The sequence below is a fragment of the Monodon monoceros genome, unplaced genomic scaffold (assembly GCF_005190385.1).
Source record: "Monodon monoceros isolate NGI ecotype Baffin Bay Population unplaced genomic scaffold, NGI_Narwhal_1 Super_Scaffold_3, whole genome shotgun sequence".
Taxonomy (NCBI): Eukaryota; Metazoa; Chordata; class Mammalia; order Artiodactyla; family Monodontidae; genus Monodon; species Monodon monoceros.
Genome location: NW_021703780.1, coordinates 101,901,785 through 101,917,606, shown reverse-complemented (window position 1 = coordinate 101,917,606; position 15,822 = coordinate 101,901,785). Strand labels below are relative to the sequence as shown.

Here is a 15,822-nt window from a genome sequence, read left to right as displayed (position 1 = left end):
GTGCAGGGCTGGAGGCTGGGCCAGGGTCAGCAGGGAGTGGCCCTGGGGTCAGTGTGACTGGCCCCCCTTCTGCTGGCCCCGCCCGAGCGTCCTTGTCTAGCTGAGAGTAGGACTGCCCAGGGCCTCGGGCAGAGAGGTGGTCACCCACCTTGGGAGCTTGGAGCTGGGGGTCTTGTTCCCTAAGGCGTGGGGAGGCTTGAGTCAGGGGGTGATGGCCCCCAGGTTTGGGTGTCGGTGGGGCTCCCGATCTAGACCCTGAACCCTTGTCACCCGTCTTCTTGTTCTGGGTTCATTTTTCTCCTCCACCCGGCCACGGTGGCCCAGGCAGCGATGGAGCGTGTGTGGCCCGTGCTGCCCGCAGGTCCTAGGCTTGGTGTAGCCGCTTGCAGGGTTCCAGGCGGGGAGATGTGCTTCCTGCACCTCGGGCTTTTCCTGGAGGGGTAGGTCACGCCCCAGAAGTGGGATGTCCCAGGGGAGGACGGGCGCGTGGAGCTCGGTGACGGCACGTGTGTGTGTGTGTGTGTGTGTGTGTGTGTGTGTGTGTGTGTGGGCACGTGAGGGCTGCTAGCGCTTACACACTTTGTCCCCCGTTCTCCCCGCAGGGCTGAGGCTCCCGGCCCCGTGATGCGCTTCCCTGCAGGACCTGAGCGCCGCAGCCCGAGGCCGCAGCCCGTCATGCTGCTGCCACATCTGAGCCCACGGGCGCTGCCGCCGCCACTGCTTTTGCTGCCGCTGCTGCTGCTGCTGGGGGCCGCGCCCCGGGCGGGCGGGGGTCCACAGCCCCCTTTCCGCAACTTCACGGCCGGTGAATGGGCCCTCACCCACCTGGTGGTCCACGAGCAGACGGGCGAGGTGTACGTGGGCGCCGTGAACCGCATCTACAAGCTGTCGGGGAACCTGACGCTGCTGCGGGCGCACGTGACGGGCCCCGTGGAAGACAACGAGAAGTGCTACCCTCCGCCCAGCGTGCAGTCCTGCCCGCACGGCTTGGGCAGCACCGACAACGTCAATAAGCTGCTGCTGCTGGACCAGGCCGCCAACCGCCTGCTGGCCTGTGGCAGCGCCTCGCAGGGCATCTGCCAGTTCCTGCGGCTGGACGACCTCTTCAAGCTGGGCGAGCCGCACCACCGCAAGGAGCACTACCTGTCGGGCGTGCGCGAGGCGGGCAGCATGGCGGGCGTGCTGATCGCCGGGCCTCCCGGCCAGGCGCAGGCCAAGCTCTTCGTGGGCACGCCCATCGACGGCAAGTCCGAGTACTTCCCCACGCTGTCCAGCCGCCGGCTCATGGCCAACGAGGAGGATGCCGAGATGTTCGGTTTCGTGTACCAGGACGAGTTCGTGTCCTCGCAGCTGAAGATCCCCTCAGACACGCTGTCCAAGTTCCCGGCCTTCGACATCTACTACGTGTACAGCTTCCGCAGCGAGCACTTCGTCTACTACCTCACCCTACAGCTGGACACGCAGCTGAGCTCGCCCGACGCCGCCGGCGAGCACTTCTTCACGTCCAAGATCGTGCGGCTGTGCGCGGACGACCCCAAGTTCTACTCCTACGTCGAGTTCCCCATCGGCTGCGAGCAGGCGGGCGTGGAGTACCGCCTGGTGCAGGACGCCTACCTGAGCCGGCCTGGCCGCGCCCTGGCCCGCCAGCTGGGCCTGGCCGAGGACGAGGATGTGCTGTTCACCGTGTTTGCCCAGGGCCAGAAGAACCGCGTGAAGCCGCCTCGGGAGTCGGTGCTGTGCCTGTTCACCCTCAGGGCCATCAAGGAGAAGATCAAGGAGCGCATCCAGTCCTGCTACCGCGGCGAGGGCAAGCTCTCGCTGCCCTGGCTGCTCAACAAAGAGCTGGGCTGCATCAACTCGGTGAGCGTCCCGCGGTCCCGGAATGAGGCTCCGACCGCTCGTCGCGTGGCGTTCACCCTGCGCTGGGGGCCGCTGTTGGCCCGTCTCCCAGGGTCAGGGCTGCACCTGGGCTGCGGCTGTCCTGCCTGTTAGAAGACGGGGTGGCGTGACCGCGTGCACGAGTGCACGAGCCCCCATGGCCATTGGACGGAGCCCCTCTGACCACGCGCCTGGTGCTGTTGTGGGAGCTTTTGCGGGCCCCATCTTGTCTCCGTTTCAGAGACAGGGTTGCCCGGGGCGGGGTGACTTGCCCAGGGTACACGGCCAGTAAGGGGCGAGCTGGGGCCACACCAGGGTCAGGTGGACACCAGACACCGTCCTCCCTCTGGGTCCTGTTGATAGGCTCTTCTGACTCTTGCCCTGGGTGCCTGGCCATGCACCTGACCTGGGAGCAGCCCGAATGCCCGGGGGCTGGGCGCTCAGGAGCCGGCAGTCCCATCTCTAGGCTCTGACGGGGTCCTCTAGGGGCCAGCTGCTTTTTGAGGGGTGTCTCTTGCACACCCCCAGGCAGTAGGACCCATCGTTTCTCTGAGTAAGGTCCCAGGCTCAGAGGGGGTAAGAGACTTGTTCAGGGTCGCTGGGTAGAGGACCTCCAGTGCCAGGCCTTAGACCCTCTGATGCCGCTGCCTGGGACGTGCTGGTGGCCTAGGGAAAGCCCGGCCCCTCCCTGGCCTCAGTTTTCCCATTTCCGTCCTGGTTTGTCTTCAGAGCAGTGTGGGTTGGCCCTTCTTTCTCACATCTGTTGCTGTGTGTGGCGGGGCCCCATCGTAGCAGGGCTGCCCTCCAGACCTCGGCCTCGGGTGCACAAGGCTGGTGCATCACCCATCCTCCCCTCGGCCTCTCGAGGAAGGTGTTTGATCTCCATCGTATAGGTGGAGAGACCGAGGCTCGGAGGGCCAGCGCTTGCCGAGATCGCCGTGTGCTCTGCGCGCCCTGTGCCATGGCTGGTCCCCCCTGCCTGGGCATGGTCCCCACTGCCCCCCGCATCTCCCCCGGCCCCTCTTCCCCTGGCCCAGCCCTGACCCCGCCTCCTGTGCTCCTTCTGCATTGGTGACCTCGCGCACTGCAAACCTCAGACCCCCAGCCTGCTGCAGGGGAACCACGCCGACTCCCTCCCCCAGCCCCCGGCGTCCGCCTTGCCCTCCCAGGCCCTTCTCCGGAACCTCACGCTATCGATTGTTTCCTCTCTGACCGTAGCCATCTCCTCTCAGCCAGCCCCTCCCTTTGCCTTTTAGGTATAACGCTGTGTCCTGTCTTGAATAAGCCGTCCTAGTGCCCCACCAGTCCCCGGCCACCGCCTGTGCGGCCTCACCGTGCAGCAGGCCTGGCCCCTCCCTGCCCACACCCAAGGCTGCCTCTTGCCTGCTCCCCGCTCAGCGGTGGATGCAGGGCCTGTGCCTGGTGTGTGTGAGAGGTGCCCACCCCCGGCGCCTGCTCCTGGGCCTCGAGCGGCTTCCAGGGCCTCAGTTTCCCCATCTGTCAAGTGGGTCCAGGAATCCCTGACCCCTGCCCCCCCCCCCCCGCCCAGGCCGCTGCCCCACGTGTGGCCTGTGCAGGCCTTGGAGAGCGGCCCCCGAGCCCCCGCCCCAGCCTGGTGAGGGGAGCCGGCCGGTGCTGGCTGCGCTGCCCCCCAGGGCCCAAGGCGCCTGGCCTCACCCCCGACCCTCCCCCGCTCCCGCAGCCCCTCCAGATCGACGACGACTTCTGTGGGCAGGACTTCAACCAGCCGCTGGGCGGCACGGTCACCATCGAGGGGACACCCCTGTTCGTGGACAAGGACGACGGCCTGACCGCTGTGGCCGCCTACGACTACCGGGGCCGCACCGTGGTGTTCGTGGGCACGCGCAGTGGCCGCATCCGCAAGGTCAGCCTGGGCCGGCAGAGTGCGAGCTGCCCCGCTCCGTGTGCCAGTGGACAGGGGGCGGGGACCTCCAGGGGCTCACGGGTCCGGGCCTGAGCGCCCGCCTCCGTCCCTTCGCGCTCCCTGTGGGCTGCTTCCGCGTCCAGCCCGAGGCCCTGGCTGGGACACCGGAGCTGCTGGCCTTGCTCCCCACGGGTGTGGGCGGCGGGGGCGGGGGCGGGGCAGGCCTGTGGGGCCCCCTCCCCTCCCGGATCCGGTGTCTGCTGAGCCAGCACTCTGCCCTGGAGGGAGGCCCCATCCTGCAGGGAGACGGCAAGGCCAAGGGCAGGGCAAGGGGGCGCCCCGCCCCCGCTGGAGCGCCAGTGTTGGGGTGCTCTGGAGTGGAGGTCAGCTCCTGGGCCCCTCCGTGGGCCCCTGGCTTCCAGGTCTCTGTCCCCGCCGGCAGGTGCTGGGCTGAGCGGAGCTGGTGCTGAGCTGGGCGGGTCGGGCTTCCTGGGGCAGCAGCCCCCCACGGCTCAGCTGCGACCTGGTGGGTGGTTAGGGACCAGGCCAGGGGAGGGCCGCCCTGCTGCGGAGGAAGTTCCTGGGGCACAGCGGGGTGGGGGTGCCTGGGAGCCCCAAGGATCAGCGCAGGGGCGGGGCCTCGTGCATGAAATGACAGCCCTGCGAAGGCTGCTGCTGACGCAGCTCCCCAGCCGGCGTGCGCCCCGGGGACGGGGCCTGGGCCCGGGGCCAGCCAGAGCCTTGCCTGCTCCCAGAGCGCGCGGGGTGGGGTGTCTCCTGTCCCTGCCATGCTGGGTGCCCTGGGAATCACGTCCCACCGCCAGCTGGCTCTGTGGCCTCTGGGAAGGGCCCTGCCCCCAGCCTCAGCTTCCCCATCTGTGAAACAAGCCTGAAGCAAGGGCTTCGGGCAGTGGGGGCCGTGCTCACAGAGGGCCCCCCCGGGCCGGGTGCTGCGGAGTTCTGCTCACAGGACTTGGGGGCCCCTGGGGTGGTGGCAGCCCAGCTCGGGCCCCTGCCACCCTCCGGGCCAGCCCCTGTGCCCCCCGTCCCGGCCCTGGTGTCGGATCCTGCCTGTGCTGTGGCTGAAGGGCACTCTCCCTTCCTAGGGGTGGGGCCTCACCCAGCTCACAGCTCGCTGCTGCCGCCCCAGGGCTGGGGGAGCAGAGGAGAGGGACCATGGACCCCCGTGGGTGTGCGCTGGTGGGCTGTACCTGGCGGGGCCTGCCCCACTGCGGCAGGAGCCCCCGTGGGGTTCGGCTGCAGGTGAAACACTTGGAGACCTTCCTGCGGGGCCCTAGAGCCTGTCCCCTAGCCGCAGGCCAGACTCCAGGGGCTGGGAGAGGCCCTCTTGATGGCTGGTGGGCTGGCGGGCAGCTGGCCGGGCACCGTCTTGTCCCACGGTAGCCAGCCACCCTGTGAGGCTGGGGGAAGGCGTGAGTCCAGCGCAGCCTCCCTCTGCTGCCTGCCGGTCTCGCTCCCTGCCCCAGTCCCACTGAGGGGAAACTGAGGCCCCGAGAGTGGACCACGGGGGTGGCCTGGGCCCGCCTGTGAGAAGAGGCTGCTTCGGGAGTAAGGAAGCCACAGCTGCGGTCCCCTCGCCCCTCCGCACCTCCCCCGCACCTGCCTACCAGGGCACCGTCCACCCTGGTGCATCCAGCTGGGCACCACACACCGTGTGAGTGGACGGCGCCCTTTTCGGGTGTGTGGGGTCGGCCACGCCCAGGAGCGGCGCTGGCTTGAGGCTCTGCCCCCTCGCCCGCAGACCGGCCCCCTGCACCCCTCCTCCCTGCGCGCCCCTGCCCCGTGGGCACCAGGTCTCGTGGGTGGCCCAGTCCTCTTCTCTCTGGGCCTCCCTGTCCTGCGCTGGGGCCTGGGGCGGTGTGAGGGCCGGGGGGAGGGGTGCCCCCTCTCTGCCCGTAGGCCTGGGCTCCCTTCCCCTCGGCCCACCAGTCCCAGGACCTCCTGAGGTCCCCAGGCGAGGCCTCTGGCCTTGGCCCGCTTGAAGGACGCTGCTCCCTGCGGGCGCCCACGTCTCCCCGGCTGGGCCTGGCCTTCGGCAGCAGAATTCCCGCCCCTGCCTCGTCCCTCTCGCGTCATCCTGACCCAGCCCGGGGGTGGGTGCGGCCGTGGTCCGGGGGCCGGAGCCGGGGCAGGGGGCGCTGCATCTGGCACGGTGCCCCCTCCCTGCTGGCCCGCCTGGCTGCCTCCTCCGAGCTTGGGGCGGGCTGGGCCCTCGGCTCTGTCTCCGGGGTTGAAATCCAGGCCCTTCCTGCCCGGGCCTGGCCCCACCACGTGAGCCGCGAGCCCTGGCTCCCTGTCTCGTGTCCTTTGTCTGCCCCGAGCGGGAGCCTGGGCCTGAGGGCTCGCCTGCACCCAGGGACGGGCCCGCTGCGCTGACACACCCCATCCTCCCCACGTCCGGTCTTTCCCGGGCTTTAAAAAGCCGACTGGGCAGCCGTAGGGACGCGGCTGGCTCTGGGCCATCTCCAAACGGTGTCGTGTGAAATTGCAGCTGAGTAAGTGCTGCCCGCTTGAGCCGCTGAGGGCTGGCTGGGGTGCCCCCTGAGTCCGCTGCCCTTCGCCAGAGGCCCCCGCCACCTGCCCCTCCGACCCCAACCGAGGCCGTCATCGTCCTGTGCTGACACCCCCAGACCGCCGCCCTGCCTGTCCCCTGCTGCGCCTCCCCTGCCTGGTGGCCTCCGGGTCCTTGGGTGCCCGCGGGGTAGTGGGGGGTTGGAGAACAGCCTGTGGACTCCTGCCAGGGGTGCCTGCCCTGCGACTCCACAGCTGGCGGCATGGGCCTGGTGAGGGCGGTTGTCCTGCCACTGCTGCAGGGCCGGACTGCGCTGGGGACGCAGCTGGCCCTGCCGCTTGGTGGCCGTACCAGGCAGGAACGTGGCCCCGTCCCCCCGAGTAGCCGGTTTTCCGAGAGAACCTGAAAATCTGTGTTTTGTGTGACGTCTCTCGATTGTTAAGTGTCGGCAGCTAACGTACGTTTTAAGAAAGCATCGTGGGCCATCCTGAGCGGCGGGGGTGCATCACGGGCCCATGGGGCAACGGGCCTCGGGGTGGGCCCCGAGGCCGCGCAGCTGGACTCCCAGGCTGGGCCCACCAGTGGGTTCACACCGCTTGCTGCCTGTGCGGTGATCCCGTAGGGAGGAGAGACCACGGGCTGCGGTCTCAGTGCTCTGTCCCCACAGCGGGCCTGGGCTGGCCTGGTCTCCGGCCCCTCGGGCATCAGTGCTCCGCGTGCCTGCCGAGTGCAGCGCTCTGGGCCTGGGTTGCCGGGAGGGGAACGTCCCTTACCCTCCAGAGATCTTGGTCTTAGAAGCTGCCTCTGAAAGATGGCAGCCCCTCCCTTCATGCCCCCCCCACCCCCGCCCCAGGATTCTGACACTCAGAGGCCCTGGAAGTCGAGTGGCTGTGGGTAGGTCTCTGCCTCAGGGCGGTCAGGGCGGCCTGTCCGCAGGGTCCCTGCTGCGCGCCCCCATCCCGGGCCGACGTCCTGCTTGGTGCATCCGTGGAGACCCCTGCTCCCCAAAGCCCAGGCCGGTGGGGGGGGTGGGGGAGGCCCTGTGGCGCTGGGGACGCTGACCTGTTGAGAGATGTTGGTAGGGCCTGGCTGGGCCGCATCCCCGGCCTGCTGCCTGCACCCCCTTGGGGCTCGTCTCGGGAGTCTGGAGGACGCGTAGACTTCCAGCATCCACTCTGAAGGTTACTCACCCTCAGGAAAGCACCCGGCCCGGGAGGTGTCACAGGAGAGCACGGCGGGCGCCTACTCAGGCGCTGCCCTTCCCGTGGGTCCCCTCAAGGCCTGACCATCCGTCCCTGGGCCTGGCTGTGGCCCGAGTCCCCCGGGACGTCGTCTGTCTTCCTCTGCTCAGCACCCTGCGAGACTCACCTGTGCTGTGCTGTCAGTCCTGTGCCGTGGGGGCGTCCTGTGCTCCAGACACTCTTGACGACGTCCCCTCCTTCTGGGTGGATGTGACGTTGTCTCTGTCCGTGTTGCCGTTTCCAGCACCCGGCGATGGGTGGGTCAGCGGTCAGCACGCAGCCCACCTCGTGGACGGTTTTTGGGTCCCCGCGGTGCTCCCTGCCCGAGGAGTCGTCGGTGGGGAGTGGAGGGGCTTCAGCGCCTGCTTGCTGCGTGTCTCAGCTGCTGTGCCCGTGGGGCCCCGTGGGTACACCCAGGGCGGGGGTCCCCGGACCCTGCGGGTGACGTCGCACGGTGCCCCGCGATGTTGCTGTGTCCTGGGGGACGTGATGTGGTCTCTGGCTCTCGAGGCTGGCTGGCTGCGGCGGGCTGAGCCAGCGGGCACAGGGACCTGTTGGTCACCCTGTGGGCCTGTCCGACCCAGCTCAGCCCTCACCCCAGAGCCAGTGTTGCACCAGGGCACATGCAGTGACGGCCAGTGGGGTTGCCCACAGGGGTCTTGCCCCACGTCCACCTCCCTGCAGGGTCTGGCTGGTCAGGCTTAGGCCCGGCGTCAGCACCGGGGCACCGTTGGAAAGAACGATGCCCTTGGGTGCAGGCCGGCAGTGGCCTTCCTGTGCCCGGTCCCCCGAGTGCCCAGGCTCAGGGCCAGCCTGGTGGGGGTGGCCTCACACGGCCCAAGGTTACCACCCACAAAGTGCAGGACCCCTGCCCCCTGGGCAGACAGGGCTCTGCCCTCCAGGGCCCATCTGCAGTGGGGTGTGGGAGCCCCTGGCAGCCCAGGAGATGGGTACGGAGGCCGGAACAGGCCAAGGAGCTGTGCAGTGCGCAGGAAGGGTGTTGTGGGTGTGGTGGACACGTCGCTGGTGACCCTGCAGTGGTCCTCAGAGGCTGCAGAGGTCAGGCCTGGGGACGGAGCTGGAGGGCAGTGGTGGTTTTGGGAAAGTGGAGGAGGTGCGTCAACCGCTGGTGCAGGTGGGGTAGAGTGGATGGGGGGGTCTCGGGTTTGAGACAAGGACATCTGGCCGGGTGGTCACTGCCTGCTGCGGCACCCGTGGCCGGCCACTTGCGTCTCAAGCCGCGGCGGCACCCTGGCCATGTCGCTGCCGTGTGACGGAAGGCTGTACGATTGTTGCTGCCTCCTGGCCCCACTTTCTGCAGCCTCCAGAAGCAGGGGGACAGACTCCCCAGGACAGCTGTCACCTCCTCCCCCTGGCAGGGCTCAGCCGTGGGGACCCCGCTCCAAGCACCTCCCGATTGGGCTGGCCTCTCCGCGTTTAGGAGCCGTGAGTTTCTTAATTCTCACAGCTCTGTGAGTGGGGTGTCTGTGGGCAAATGAGGAAACTGAGTCAGGGAGGACCACTGCTTGCGTTGGTTGGTCCCTGCTCTCCCGTCTGCGTGTTGAGGGTTGAGAATAGGAAGGATGAGATTCCTGGGCCCCCACGCCCCAACCTTACCAGGTGTATCTGGCCAATTACAACCATCAGGCCTCCTGCAAATCATGTTTTAATTACCTAATTACTGCCAAGAGGAAATTGCTAATTGCTTTTCCAGTATCGAATTCTTCCTGGCCTTTCTGAGAACGGACCCAGGAAGGGGCCTGGAACCTGCCCCCAGTCAGAGAAGGGGGGATGCTGTGGTGGCCTGTGAGGGGGTGGGGAGGGGTCGGGAGCTGGGCCCATCGGGCGGCCTCAGCCCTGTCCGGGAAGGAAGGGGTAGCAGGGGCTCCCGTCCCTTGTAGCCCCTCCCTGGACCACCCTGCCTCCTGGGGGCTGGGAACAGGTTTGGCCGCTGCATCTACAGGAAGAGGGGGTGCCCGTGAAGTCCTAGCACCGCGGTGGCCTGCTGGCCGCTGCCCGTTCTCTGCCTGTCCCCCACCCAAGGGCCTGTCCTACTCCTACCCTCATCCTCGTCCGGAGACCAGGAGTCTCACTCAGCCAGGGCAGCCCCACTTTGCAGATAGACAGGGGTGGGCAGGACAGGGAACTTGCCCTTCCCGGTAGGGGCCGAGCTGGGCAGCCCCCTGCCTCCGGGGGCTAGGGCGCGTGCCGGCCTTGGCATGCAGCCTGGACGGCCCAGACATCCTCCCTGGTGCCCACACCCGCCCTCGGCCCAGAGAATGGACCCTTTGTTGGCTCTGGGCTGGACAGACAGCTGACCTGGCCGGGCCGTCAGCTGCCTGCCCGCAGCCGTTGGCCAGGGCTTCGCAGTGATGGGTATGGGTCAGCCAGCTGGCCCAGCCTAGGGCTGGGGCCTCAAGGGCCAGGGGCCCCTGTGCAGGACTTCCTGTCTGTTGGGCCCTGGGCCCCAGGGTCCTGCTGGCCTGGGGATGCCGAGGTGAACCCATTCCCTGGCCTGTCTGTGGGGTGCGGTGGGCCCGTGGTGGCGGTAGGTGCACAGCCCGTGGTCAGCGCCTTGCCTGGCCCTGGCTCCCAGAGGCTGCTGGGGCCCAAACCCTTCGTGGGGGCACTGACAGCCCTTGTGCCTCAGCTCAGAATCCAGGGGCCTCCCCCTTGTACAGAGGGATAGGGACGACCCCGGTGGAGAAGTGAGCAGGGTCCAAGGGTCTGGGTCAGAGCCGGGCTGGGTGGGTTTCTGGGCCGGCAGGCGTGCCAGGGCAGCTGGACGGCTCCGCTCAAGCCAGGGGGACCGAGCTGGGCTTGGGGAAGGAGAGCTGTCAGCTGGTAGTGGAGAGTTCTGGTGGTCGTGGGGGGAAGGTTTACAGAGCACAGAGGTGACAGCTGGAGGTCAGGGAGGCCACCAGGGGATGAGGAGTCTCCTGCCCAGGGTGGGCCACCCCAGGTGGGTGGCCCTCGAGTGACCGCTGTGGGCAGGGGTGTGGCGTCAGCACGCGCGCTGCCAGTGGTGTGTGTCCCGCTGTCCTGCCAGCTGCTGGACCCCGTACCCGCCTTGCGCGCCCCTTCTCCCCGGAGTGCCCTCCTGGTGGCCTGCCGCATCCCTCCTCCCACTTTTGGAGCAGACTCCGCGTCCCCAGCTGCAGCGGGCGGTCTGGAGCCCGGGGTTTCTCTGGCAGGTCCTTGTGGGCCTTCGTTTACCTCGGTGCTGCCTGGGCCCTGCAGCCCGAAAACCAGGCTCCGTGGCAGGTGTGTCCCGAGGACTGGCCGAAAGCCGGTCTGTCATGTCTGTGTGCGGGGCTCCTGCGGAGCCTGGACGGGGCTGCATGGAGCACAGAATGGGGCATGTCCACCCACTGGCCTGTGGGCCGTGCCTCCCCGGCCCCCCTCCCCCTTGTTCTGTGCCCTCCGGGAACAGGGGAGCCTTGCGAGTTTAAGGGCTGGGGCCGCCCAGTGGAGGGCAGGTGGGTGGTAGATGGGTGCGTGGCGGATGGACAGCTGGACGAGCACACTCCTGCCGCAGCTGTTGGGAGCCACCTGTCGAGTCGCGGCACTTGGCGGGCCTGGGGGCGGGGGCACTCTAGAGACGGGCTGGCCGCCCTCCCACCTTGCCTGGGACTGTGCCTTCCCCTGGGTGCCCCCCTTCCCTGAACTGTCCCCCTTGTCCCCTACGGGGTGGTGGGGGCACCCCTGATGCGACGTCCATGCCCCAGCCTGCACCCTCGGCCCTGAGCGGGGAGGGGTTGGGCCCCGGGGGTCTGGGTGGGAGAGGCTGGGGCCCGGCAGTATCCCACTGCAGCGCCCCCTGCATGAGGGCCAGGGGTGTGGTCATCCCAGGAGTCCCAGGGGCCGGCAGTGTCAGGTCTGGGCTCCAGGGGGGCTGCAGCGGGTGGAGGCACCTGCAGGGAAGAGGCGTAAAGGACCCTGGTTCGGGCCATTTGTGTTGAGATGAGTCTGGAGCTCTGGGTCCCCACTGGTGCCCTGCCCTGCCCTCTGGCCGTCCAGTCCCCCGCTCCCTGGCTGTGGTCCAGCCTGGCCTTGCTGCGCCTCTGTGGCCGGCCCTTGGGTTTTGGGGGTTGCCTCGGGGCCTGGCCCCCCGGGCACCCTCTGCTGGGTCATTTAGTCCCCGGAGTGGCTCTGGTGTTGGGGGAGGCTCCCGTCACCCGGGGTGTGTGGGGGACCCTGAGGCAGAGGCCCCGCAGCCAGGACGCGCCTGAACAGGGCTTGGGCCCAGGTGGTGTGGGTGCAGAGGCCAGCCTCCCGGCCTCCCGGCTTCCGTGGCCAGGGCCCAGTCAGCTCCCTGTGAGAGCGGGGCAGCAGGCTCTGGGGTTGGGGGGTGCAGGCTGGGTGCGTGGCGGATGGACAGCTGGACGGGCACACCCTTCCAGGCCCTACCCGCGGGGGCTGAGGCTGGGCTGCTGCACGCCCCCTGCCCCCCTCCTCCCTCCGGGCCCAGTCCTGGCTCCCTCCCCTGCCGGCAGGCGCTGGACTCGGCTCTTCCGGGTCTGGTTTGACTTAAGCCTGCCTGCCCGGCGGGGCGGCAGCTGAGCGGAAGTGGGGGGGTGGCCGCGGGCGCTCAGGAATGCGGCCCTCCCCTCCCCCTCCCCCTGGCCTCCCCGGCCGGCCGCCCTCTCCCAGCCGCCATGGAGCTGGCCCGAGCCGGGGGTGTTCGCCTGGCCGGTCAGGACTGCCCTGCCCTGTCCAGTCAGCATGAGGCGCCAGGGAGGGGCGCTGGGCCGAGGTGGAGGTGGGCCGGCGGCCCCGGGAGCCTGCCTGCGGGCTGAGCCGGCCGCCCCACGAGTCCCGTCTCTGGAAAGCCCCCCCCCCCCCCCCCCCCGCTCTCGCTGCTAATTAAATACTTTTGTTTGGTAAAAGCAGCTAAAGATACTTGCAGCGTGGCGCGCAGCGGGCGAGAGCTGGCTGAGTGAGCCCCCGCGTGTCTGGGACGTAGACCGTGTATTTCCTCATGCCTGCACCGTCCGCCCCCCTCCCGCCTTCGTGCCGGCGGTGCCCCCTCTCTCGGCCCCGGCCCCCCCTGCCTCCCACTTGGGAGAATCCTGGTCTCTCTCCTCAGTTGCACTGGACGTCCCTGCGGGCCCGCTGCCCCTCGTGCCCCCTCCCCTCTGCACAAACAGCCCTCCCTCGGCGATCGGGATGCCCAGCCTGGCCCCAGGGAAGGCTGCCCCGGGCTCCTGCCGCCTCTGCCCTGGACGTGGCTGTGCGGCTCGGGACGGGTGGTGGCTGGAGGGCTGTGGTTTTCTCCAGCCCCCAGAGACCCCCACGCCCGGCGAAGGGGCTGGGCCGGGACCAGCCTGCCGGCTGCAGTTGATCCTGCACCGGCTCCTGGGCGTGGTGGGGGGGCCTCGGCCTTATTCTTCAAGGGCGTGGGGGGGGGTTGCTTGGGGCGCTCCCGACCCCACACCTGGGCTGGGGGTGGGCAGCAGCTGGAAGGCACTGAGGCAGCACCACGTGGCTCTCGCTGCCGCAGATGCTGGTGGACCTGGCGAACCCCGGCGTCTGGCCGGCCCTGGCCTACGAGAGCGTGGTGGCCCAAGAGGGCAGCCCCATCCTGCGTGACCTGGTCCTCAGCCCCGACCGCCGGTACCTGTACGCCATGACGGAGAAGCAGGTGGGTGTCCTGGAGAGCGGGGCGGGGCCGTCACTGTGCAGCCAGCCTCCAGGCTTGCCCCTCATCCCTGGATGACTGCACACCCACAGGAGCAGATGCCCAGCGAGAGCGTTTTCAGGGTAGTGGTGTTGGGGGGTTTGGGGTGTCCGTTGGGGCCCCCGAGTTCCCGGTCTCTGGCCTGGCCGGCTCGTCAAGGTCGCGTACCGTGTTTCTGGTCCAGCCTGCTTGGAGCCAGCCTCTGCCCTTCTGCTCCACCTGGTGACCCCGTGGCTGCCGGAGGGGTGCAGGTGGGGCCGGGCCTCCCTTCTGTCCTGGTGGCTCCCTTCCCCTTTGCCCCCTCCCGCCATCGGGTTATTACTCGGTCGCTCTGTGCCTCGGGCCAAGCCGGCGAGGTTGGGGTAAGCGGTGTCCTGCCAGCCTCCGGGCTCAGGATTGGGGCTGGAGAGCCCACGGCTCCCCTGGGAAGCTCGGGGTGCAGCAGAGCGAGAGGGACTGGCTAGAGCTGTCGCCCGCACCGACTCGCTCCCTGGAGACTGGCCCGGTCTGCTTGGCCTGGCTCGGCCGGGTCAGGGTCACCCAGGACTGGCCCTTGGATAGACAAAGCATGAGGAAGGCCTGAGACGGGGCTCCCTGGTGTGTGGGGGACAGGGACAGGCCCGAGAGGACCTGACGCCGAGGCCCCTCCTGCCAGGTGACTCGGGTGCCCGTGGAGAGCTGTGTGCAGTACACGTCGTGTGAGCTGTGTCTGGGGTCACGGGACCCCCACTGCGGCTGGTGTGTCCTGCACAGCACGTGAGTCCGCGCAGGCCGTGGGGGTGGCAGGGGGCCCGGCGACCTCACTGGGAGCCTGGGGTCCCGGCTCCCGTGACCCGCTGAGTGACAGGAGCCCAGCTTCCCGGGTCTGGATGGGGTGCAGGGTGGGCCAGGGGCTCCGCTGGCCTCCCGCCCGAGCCCGCCCCACGCCTCTGCCCACAGCTGCTCCCGCCGGGACGCCTGCGAGCGGGCGGCTGAGCCCCAGCGCTTCGCCGCGGACCTGCTGCAGTGCGTACAGCTGACGGTGCAGCCCCGCAACGTGTCCGTGACCACGTTTCAGGTTCCGGTGAGCGCGGCCGCTGGGCCCGGGGTGGGGCAGCGCGGGGGCGCAGGGGGATTGGCCAGTGACCCTTTTCCCCTGCCGCCCAGCTCGTGCTGCAGGCCTGGAATGTGCCCGACCTCTCGGCGGGCGTCAACTGCTCCTTTGAGGACTTCACCGAGTCTGAGGGCGTCCTGGAGGATGGCCTGATTCACTGCCACTCCCCCTCCGCGCGGGAGGTGGCGCCCATCACGCGGGGCCAGGGTGAGGCCGAGTGGGCCGGCCTGGGCAGCGCGGGGGGCCTCCTGTCGGGGGTAGACGGTCACTGGGACAGTGGGTGGGCGTCAGGGGAAGGCACTGCAGGGCTGCGGGGTGGGGGGCGGTGCCCTTGGCCGTGGGGAGGGTCCTCGGCGAGGCCGTTTTTCTGCGCGGGGCTCCTGGGTTCGGCGGCCCCGGGGCCCTGGTGACGGAACCTGTGTGGCTGTTACAGGAGACCAGCGGGTGGTCAAGCTCTACCTGAAGTCCAAGGAGACGGGCAAGAGGTTCGCGTCCGTGGACTTCGTCTTCTACAACTGTAGCGTCCGCCAGTCGTGAGTGTCTCTGGCCTCCTGCACAGAGTCCCGCGGGGCAGCGCTTGGTCGGGCCGCAGGAGCCAGGACGGGGCCTCGAGGGGGAGGCCCGAGGCCGGGTGGCGGGAGCGGCAGCTGGGGGGTGACGTGTGCTGATTCCCCTCGAGTGGGGAGTGGGCTGTGGGCACCAGAGCAAGGCAGGGAGCTGGGGGCGCTGCTGCGTCATCCAGGCATGGCACGGCCAGCCGGGGCTCGGGCATTGGATACCTGCCGCTCTGGGGCAGGAGGGGTCCGGGTCCCCTCTGGGTCGGGCAGCCCCTGGGGCACGGACAGCCGGGTGTGGGCGCTCTCCCTGGGCCTCTGGTCTTCTGCGAGCGCGCCAGCCTCAGAGGAAGAGCAGGAATTGCTGAGGGCCCCTTGCGCGTCCTGCAGCGGCCAGAGCCCTGGGCCGGGAGGGGGTCAGCCTCGAGCCGAGGCGCTTAATTTTTCAATCGTGTTTTCGTTTGTCAACCGACTTGCAGGCTGACGCCCTCCTGGCTGTTCGTGGGGCGCCCACCGTGGGCCTGGGTGTTGTTGGCACTGGGGTCCAGCCTCCCCATACTGGGCGGGCTGGAATCTTTGGGGCAGGGGCTGTGCTCCGAGGCTTGGAGGGGTCGAGGGTCTCTGTAGAGGCAGGGCGGTGGGTTACGTGGAGCTACAGGGACGGCGAGGTGAGGTGAGGTGCGGGCTGTGCGGCCCGTCCAGGCCCTGGAGACACGTTGGAACGGATCAGGCCCTTGCCAGGCGAGCCTGCTTTCTGGTCGGGGAGGTGATGTCTACCACGGCCGTCCCGGCTGCAGCCGCCACTCAACACCTACGTTTAAATCTTAGCGAATTAGAACGAGGTGGACTTGAAAACGTGCTCCTTGGCTGCACTAATGCGTTTCCAGCGCTGATGGTCACGCGTGGCCTGGCACCGGCTTTACACACGTGCGTCTCTGAGAGGTTCTGTTGGCTGGCG

The 15,822-nt window shown here is 69.0% G+C and overlaps 1 protein-coding gene across 1 annotated transcript in view; it reads left to right on the top strand.

Moving 5' to 3' along the window:
• The first annotated feature begins 330 nt into the window (after positions 1–330).
• The window catches only part of PLXNA1 (plexin A1), a 37,002-nt gene continuing 21,510 nt past the window's right edge, over positions 331–15,822 (top strand). The window contains exons 1-8 of the mRNA XM_029242668.1: positions 331–440; positions 603–1,860; positions 3,581–3,763; positions 13,041–13,181; positions 13,873–13,973; positions 14,157–14,280; positions 14,364–14,517; positions 14,744–14,843. Of these exons, the coding sequence (XP_029098501.1) occupies positions 331–440; positions 603–1,860; positions 3,581–3,763; positions 13,041–13,181; positions 13,873–13,973; positions 14,157–14,280; positions 14,364–14,517; positions 14,744–14,843 (2,171 nt within the window). The remainder of the gene's footprint in view (positions 441–602; positions 1,861–3,580; positions 3,764–13,040; positions 13,182–13,872; positions 13,974–14,156; positions 14,281–14,363; positions 14,518–14,743; positions 14,844–15,822) is intronic.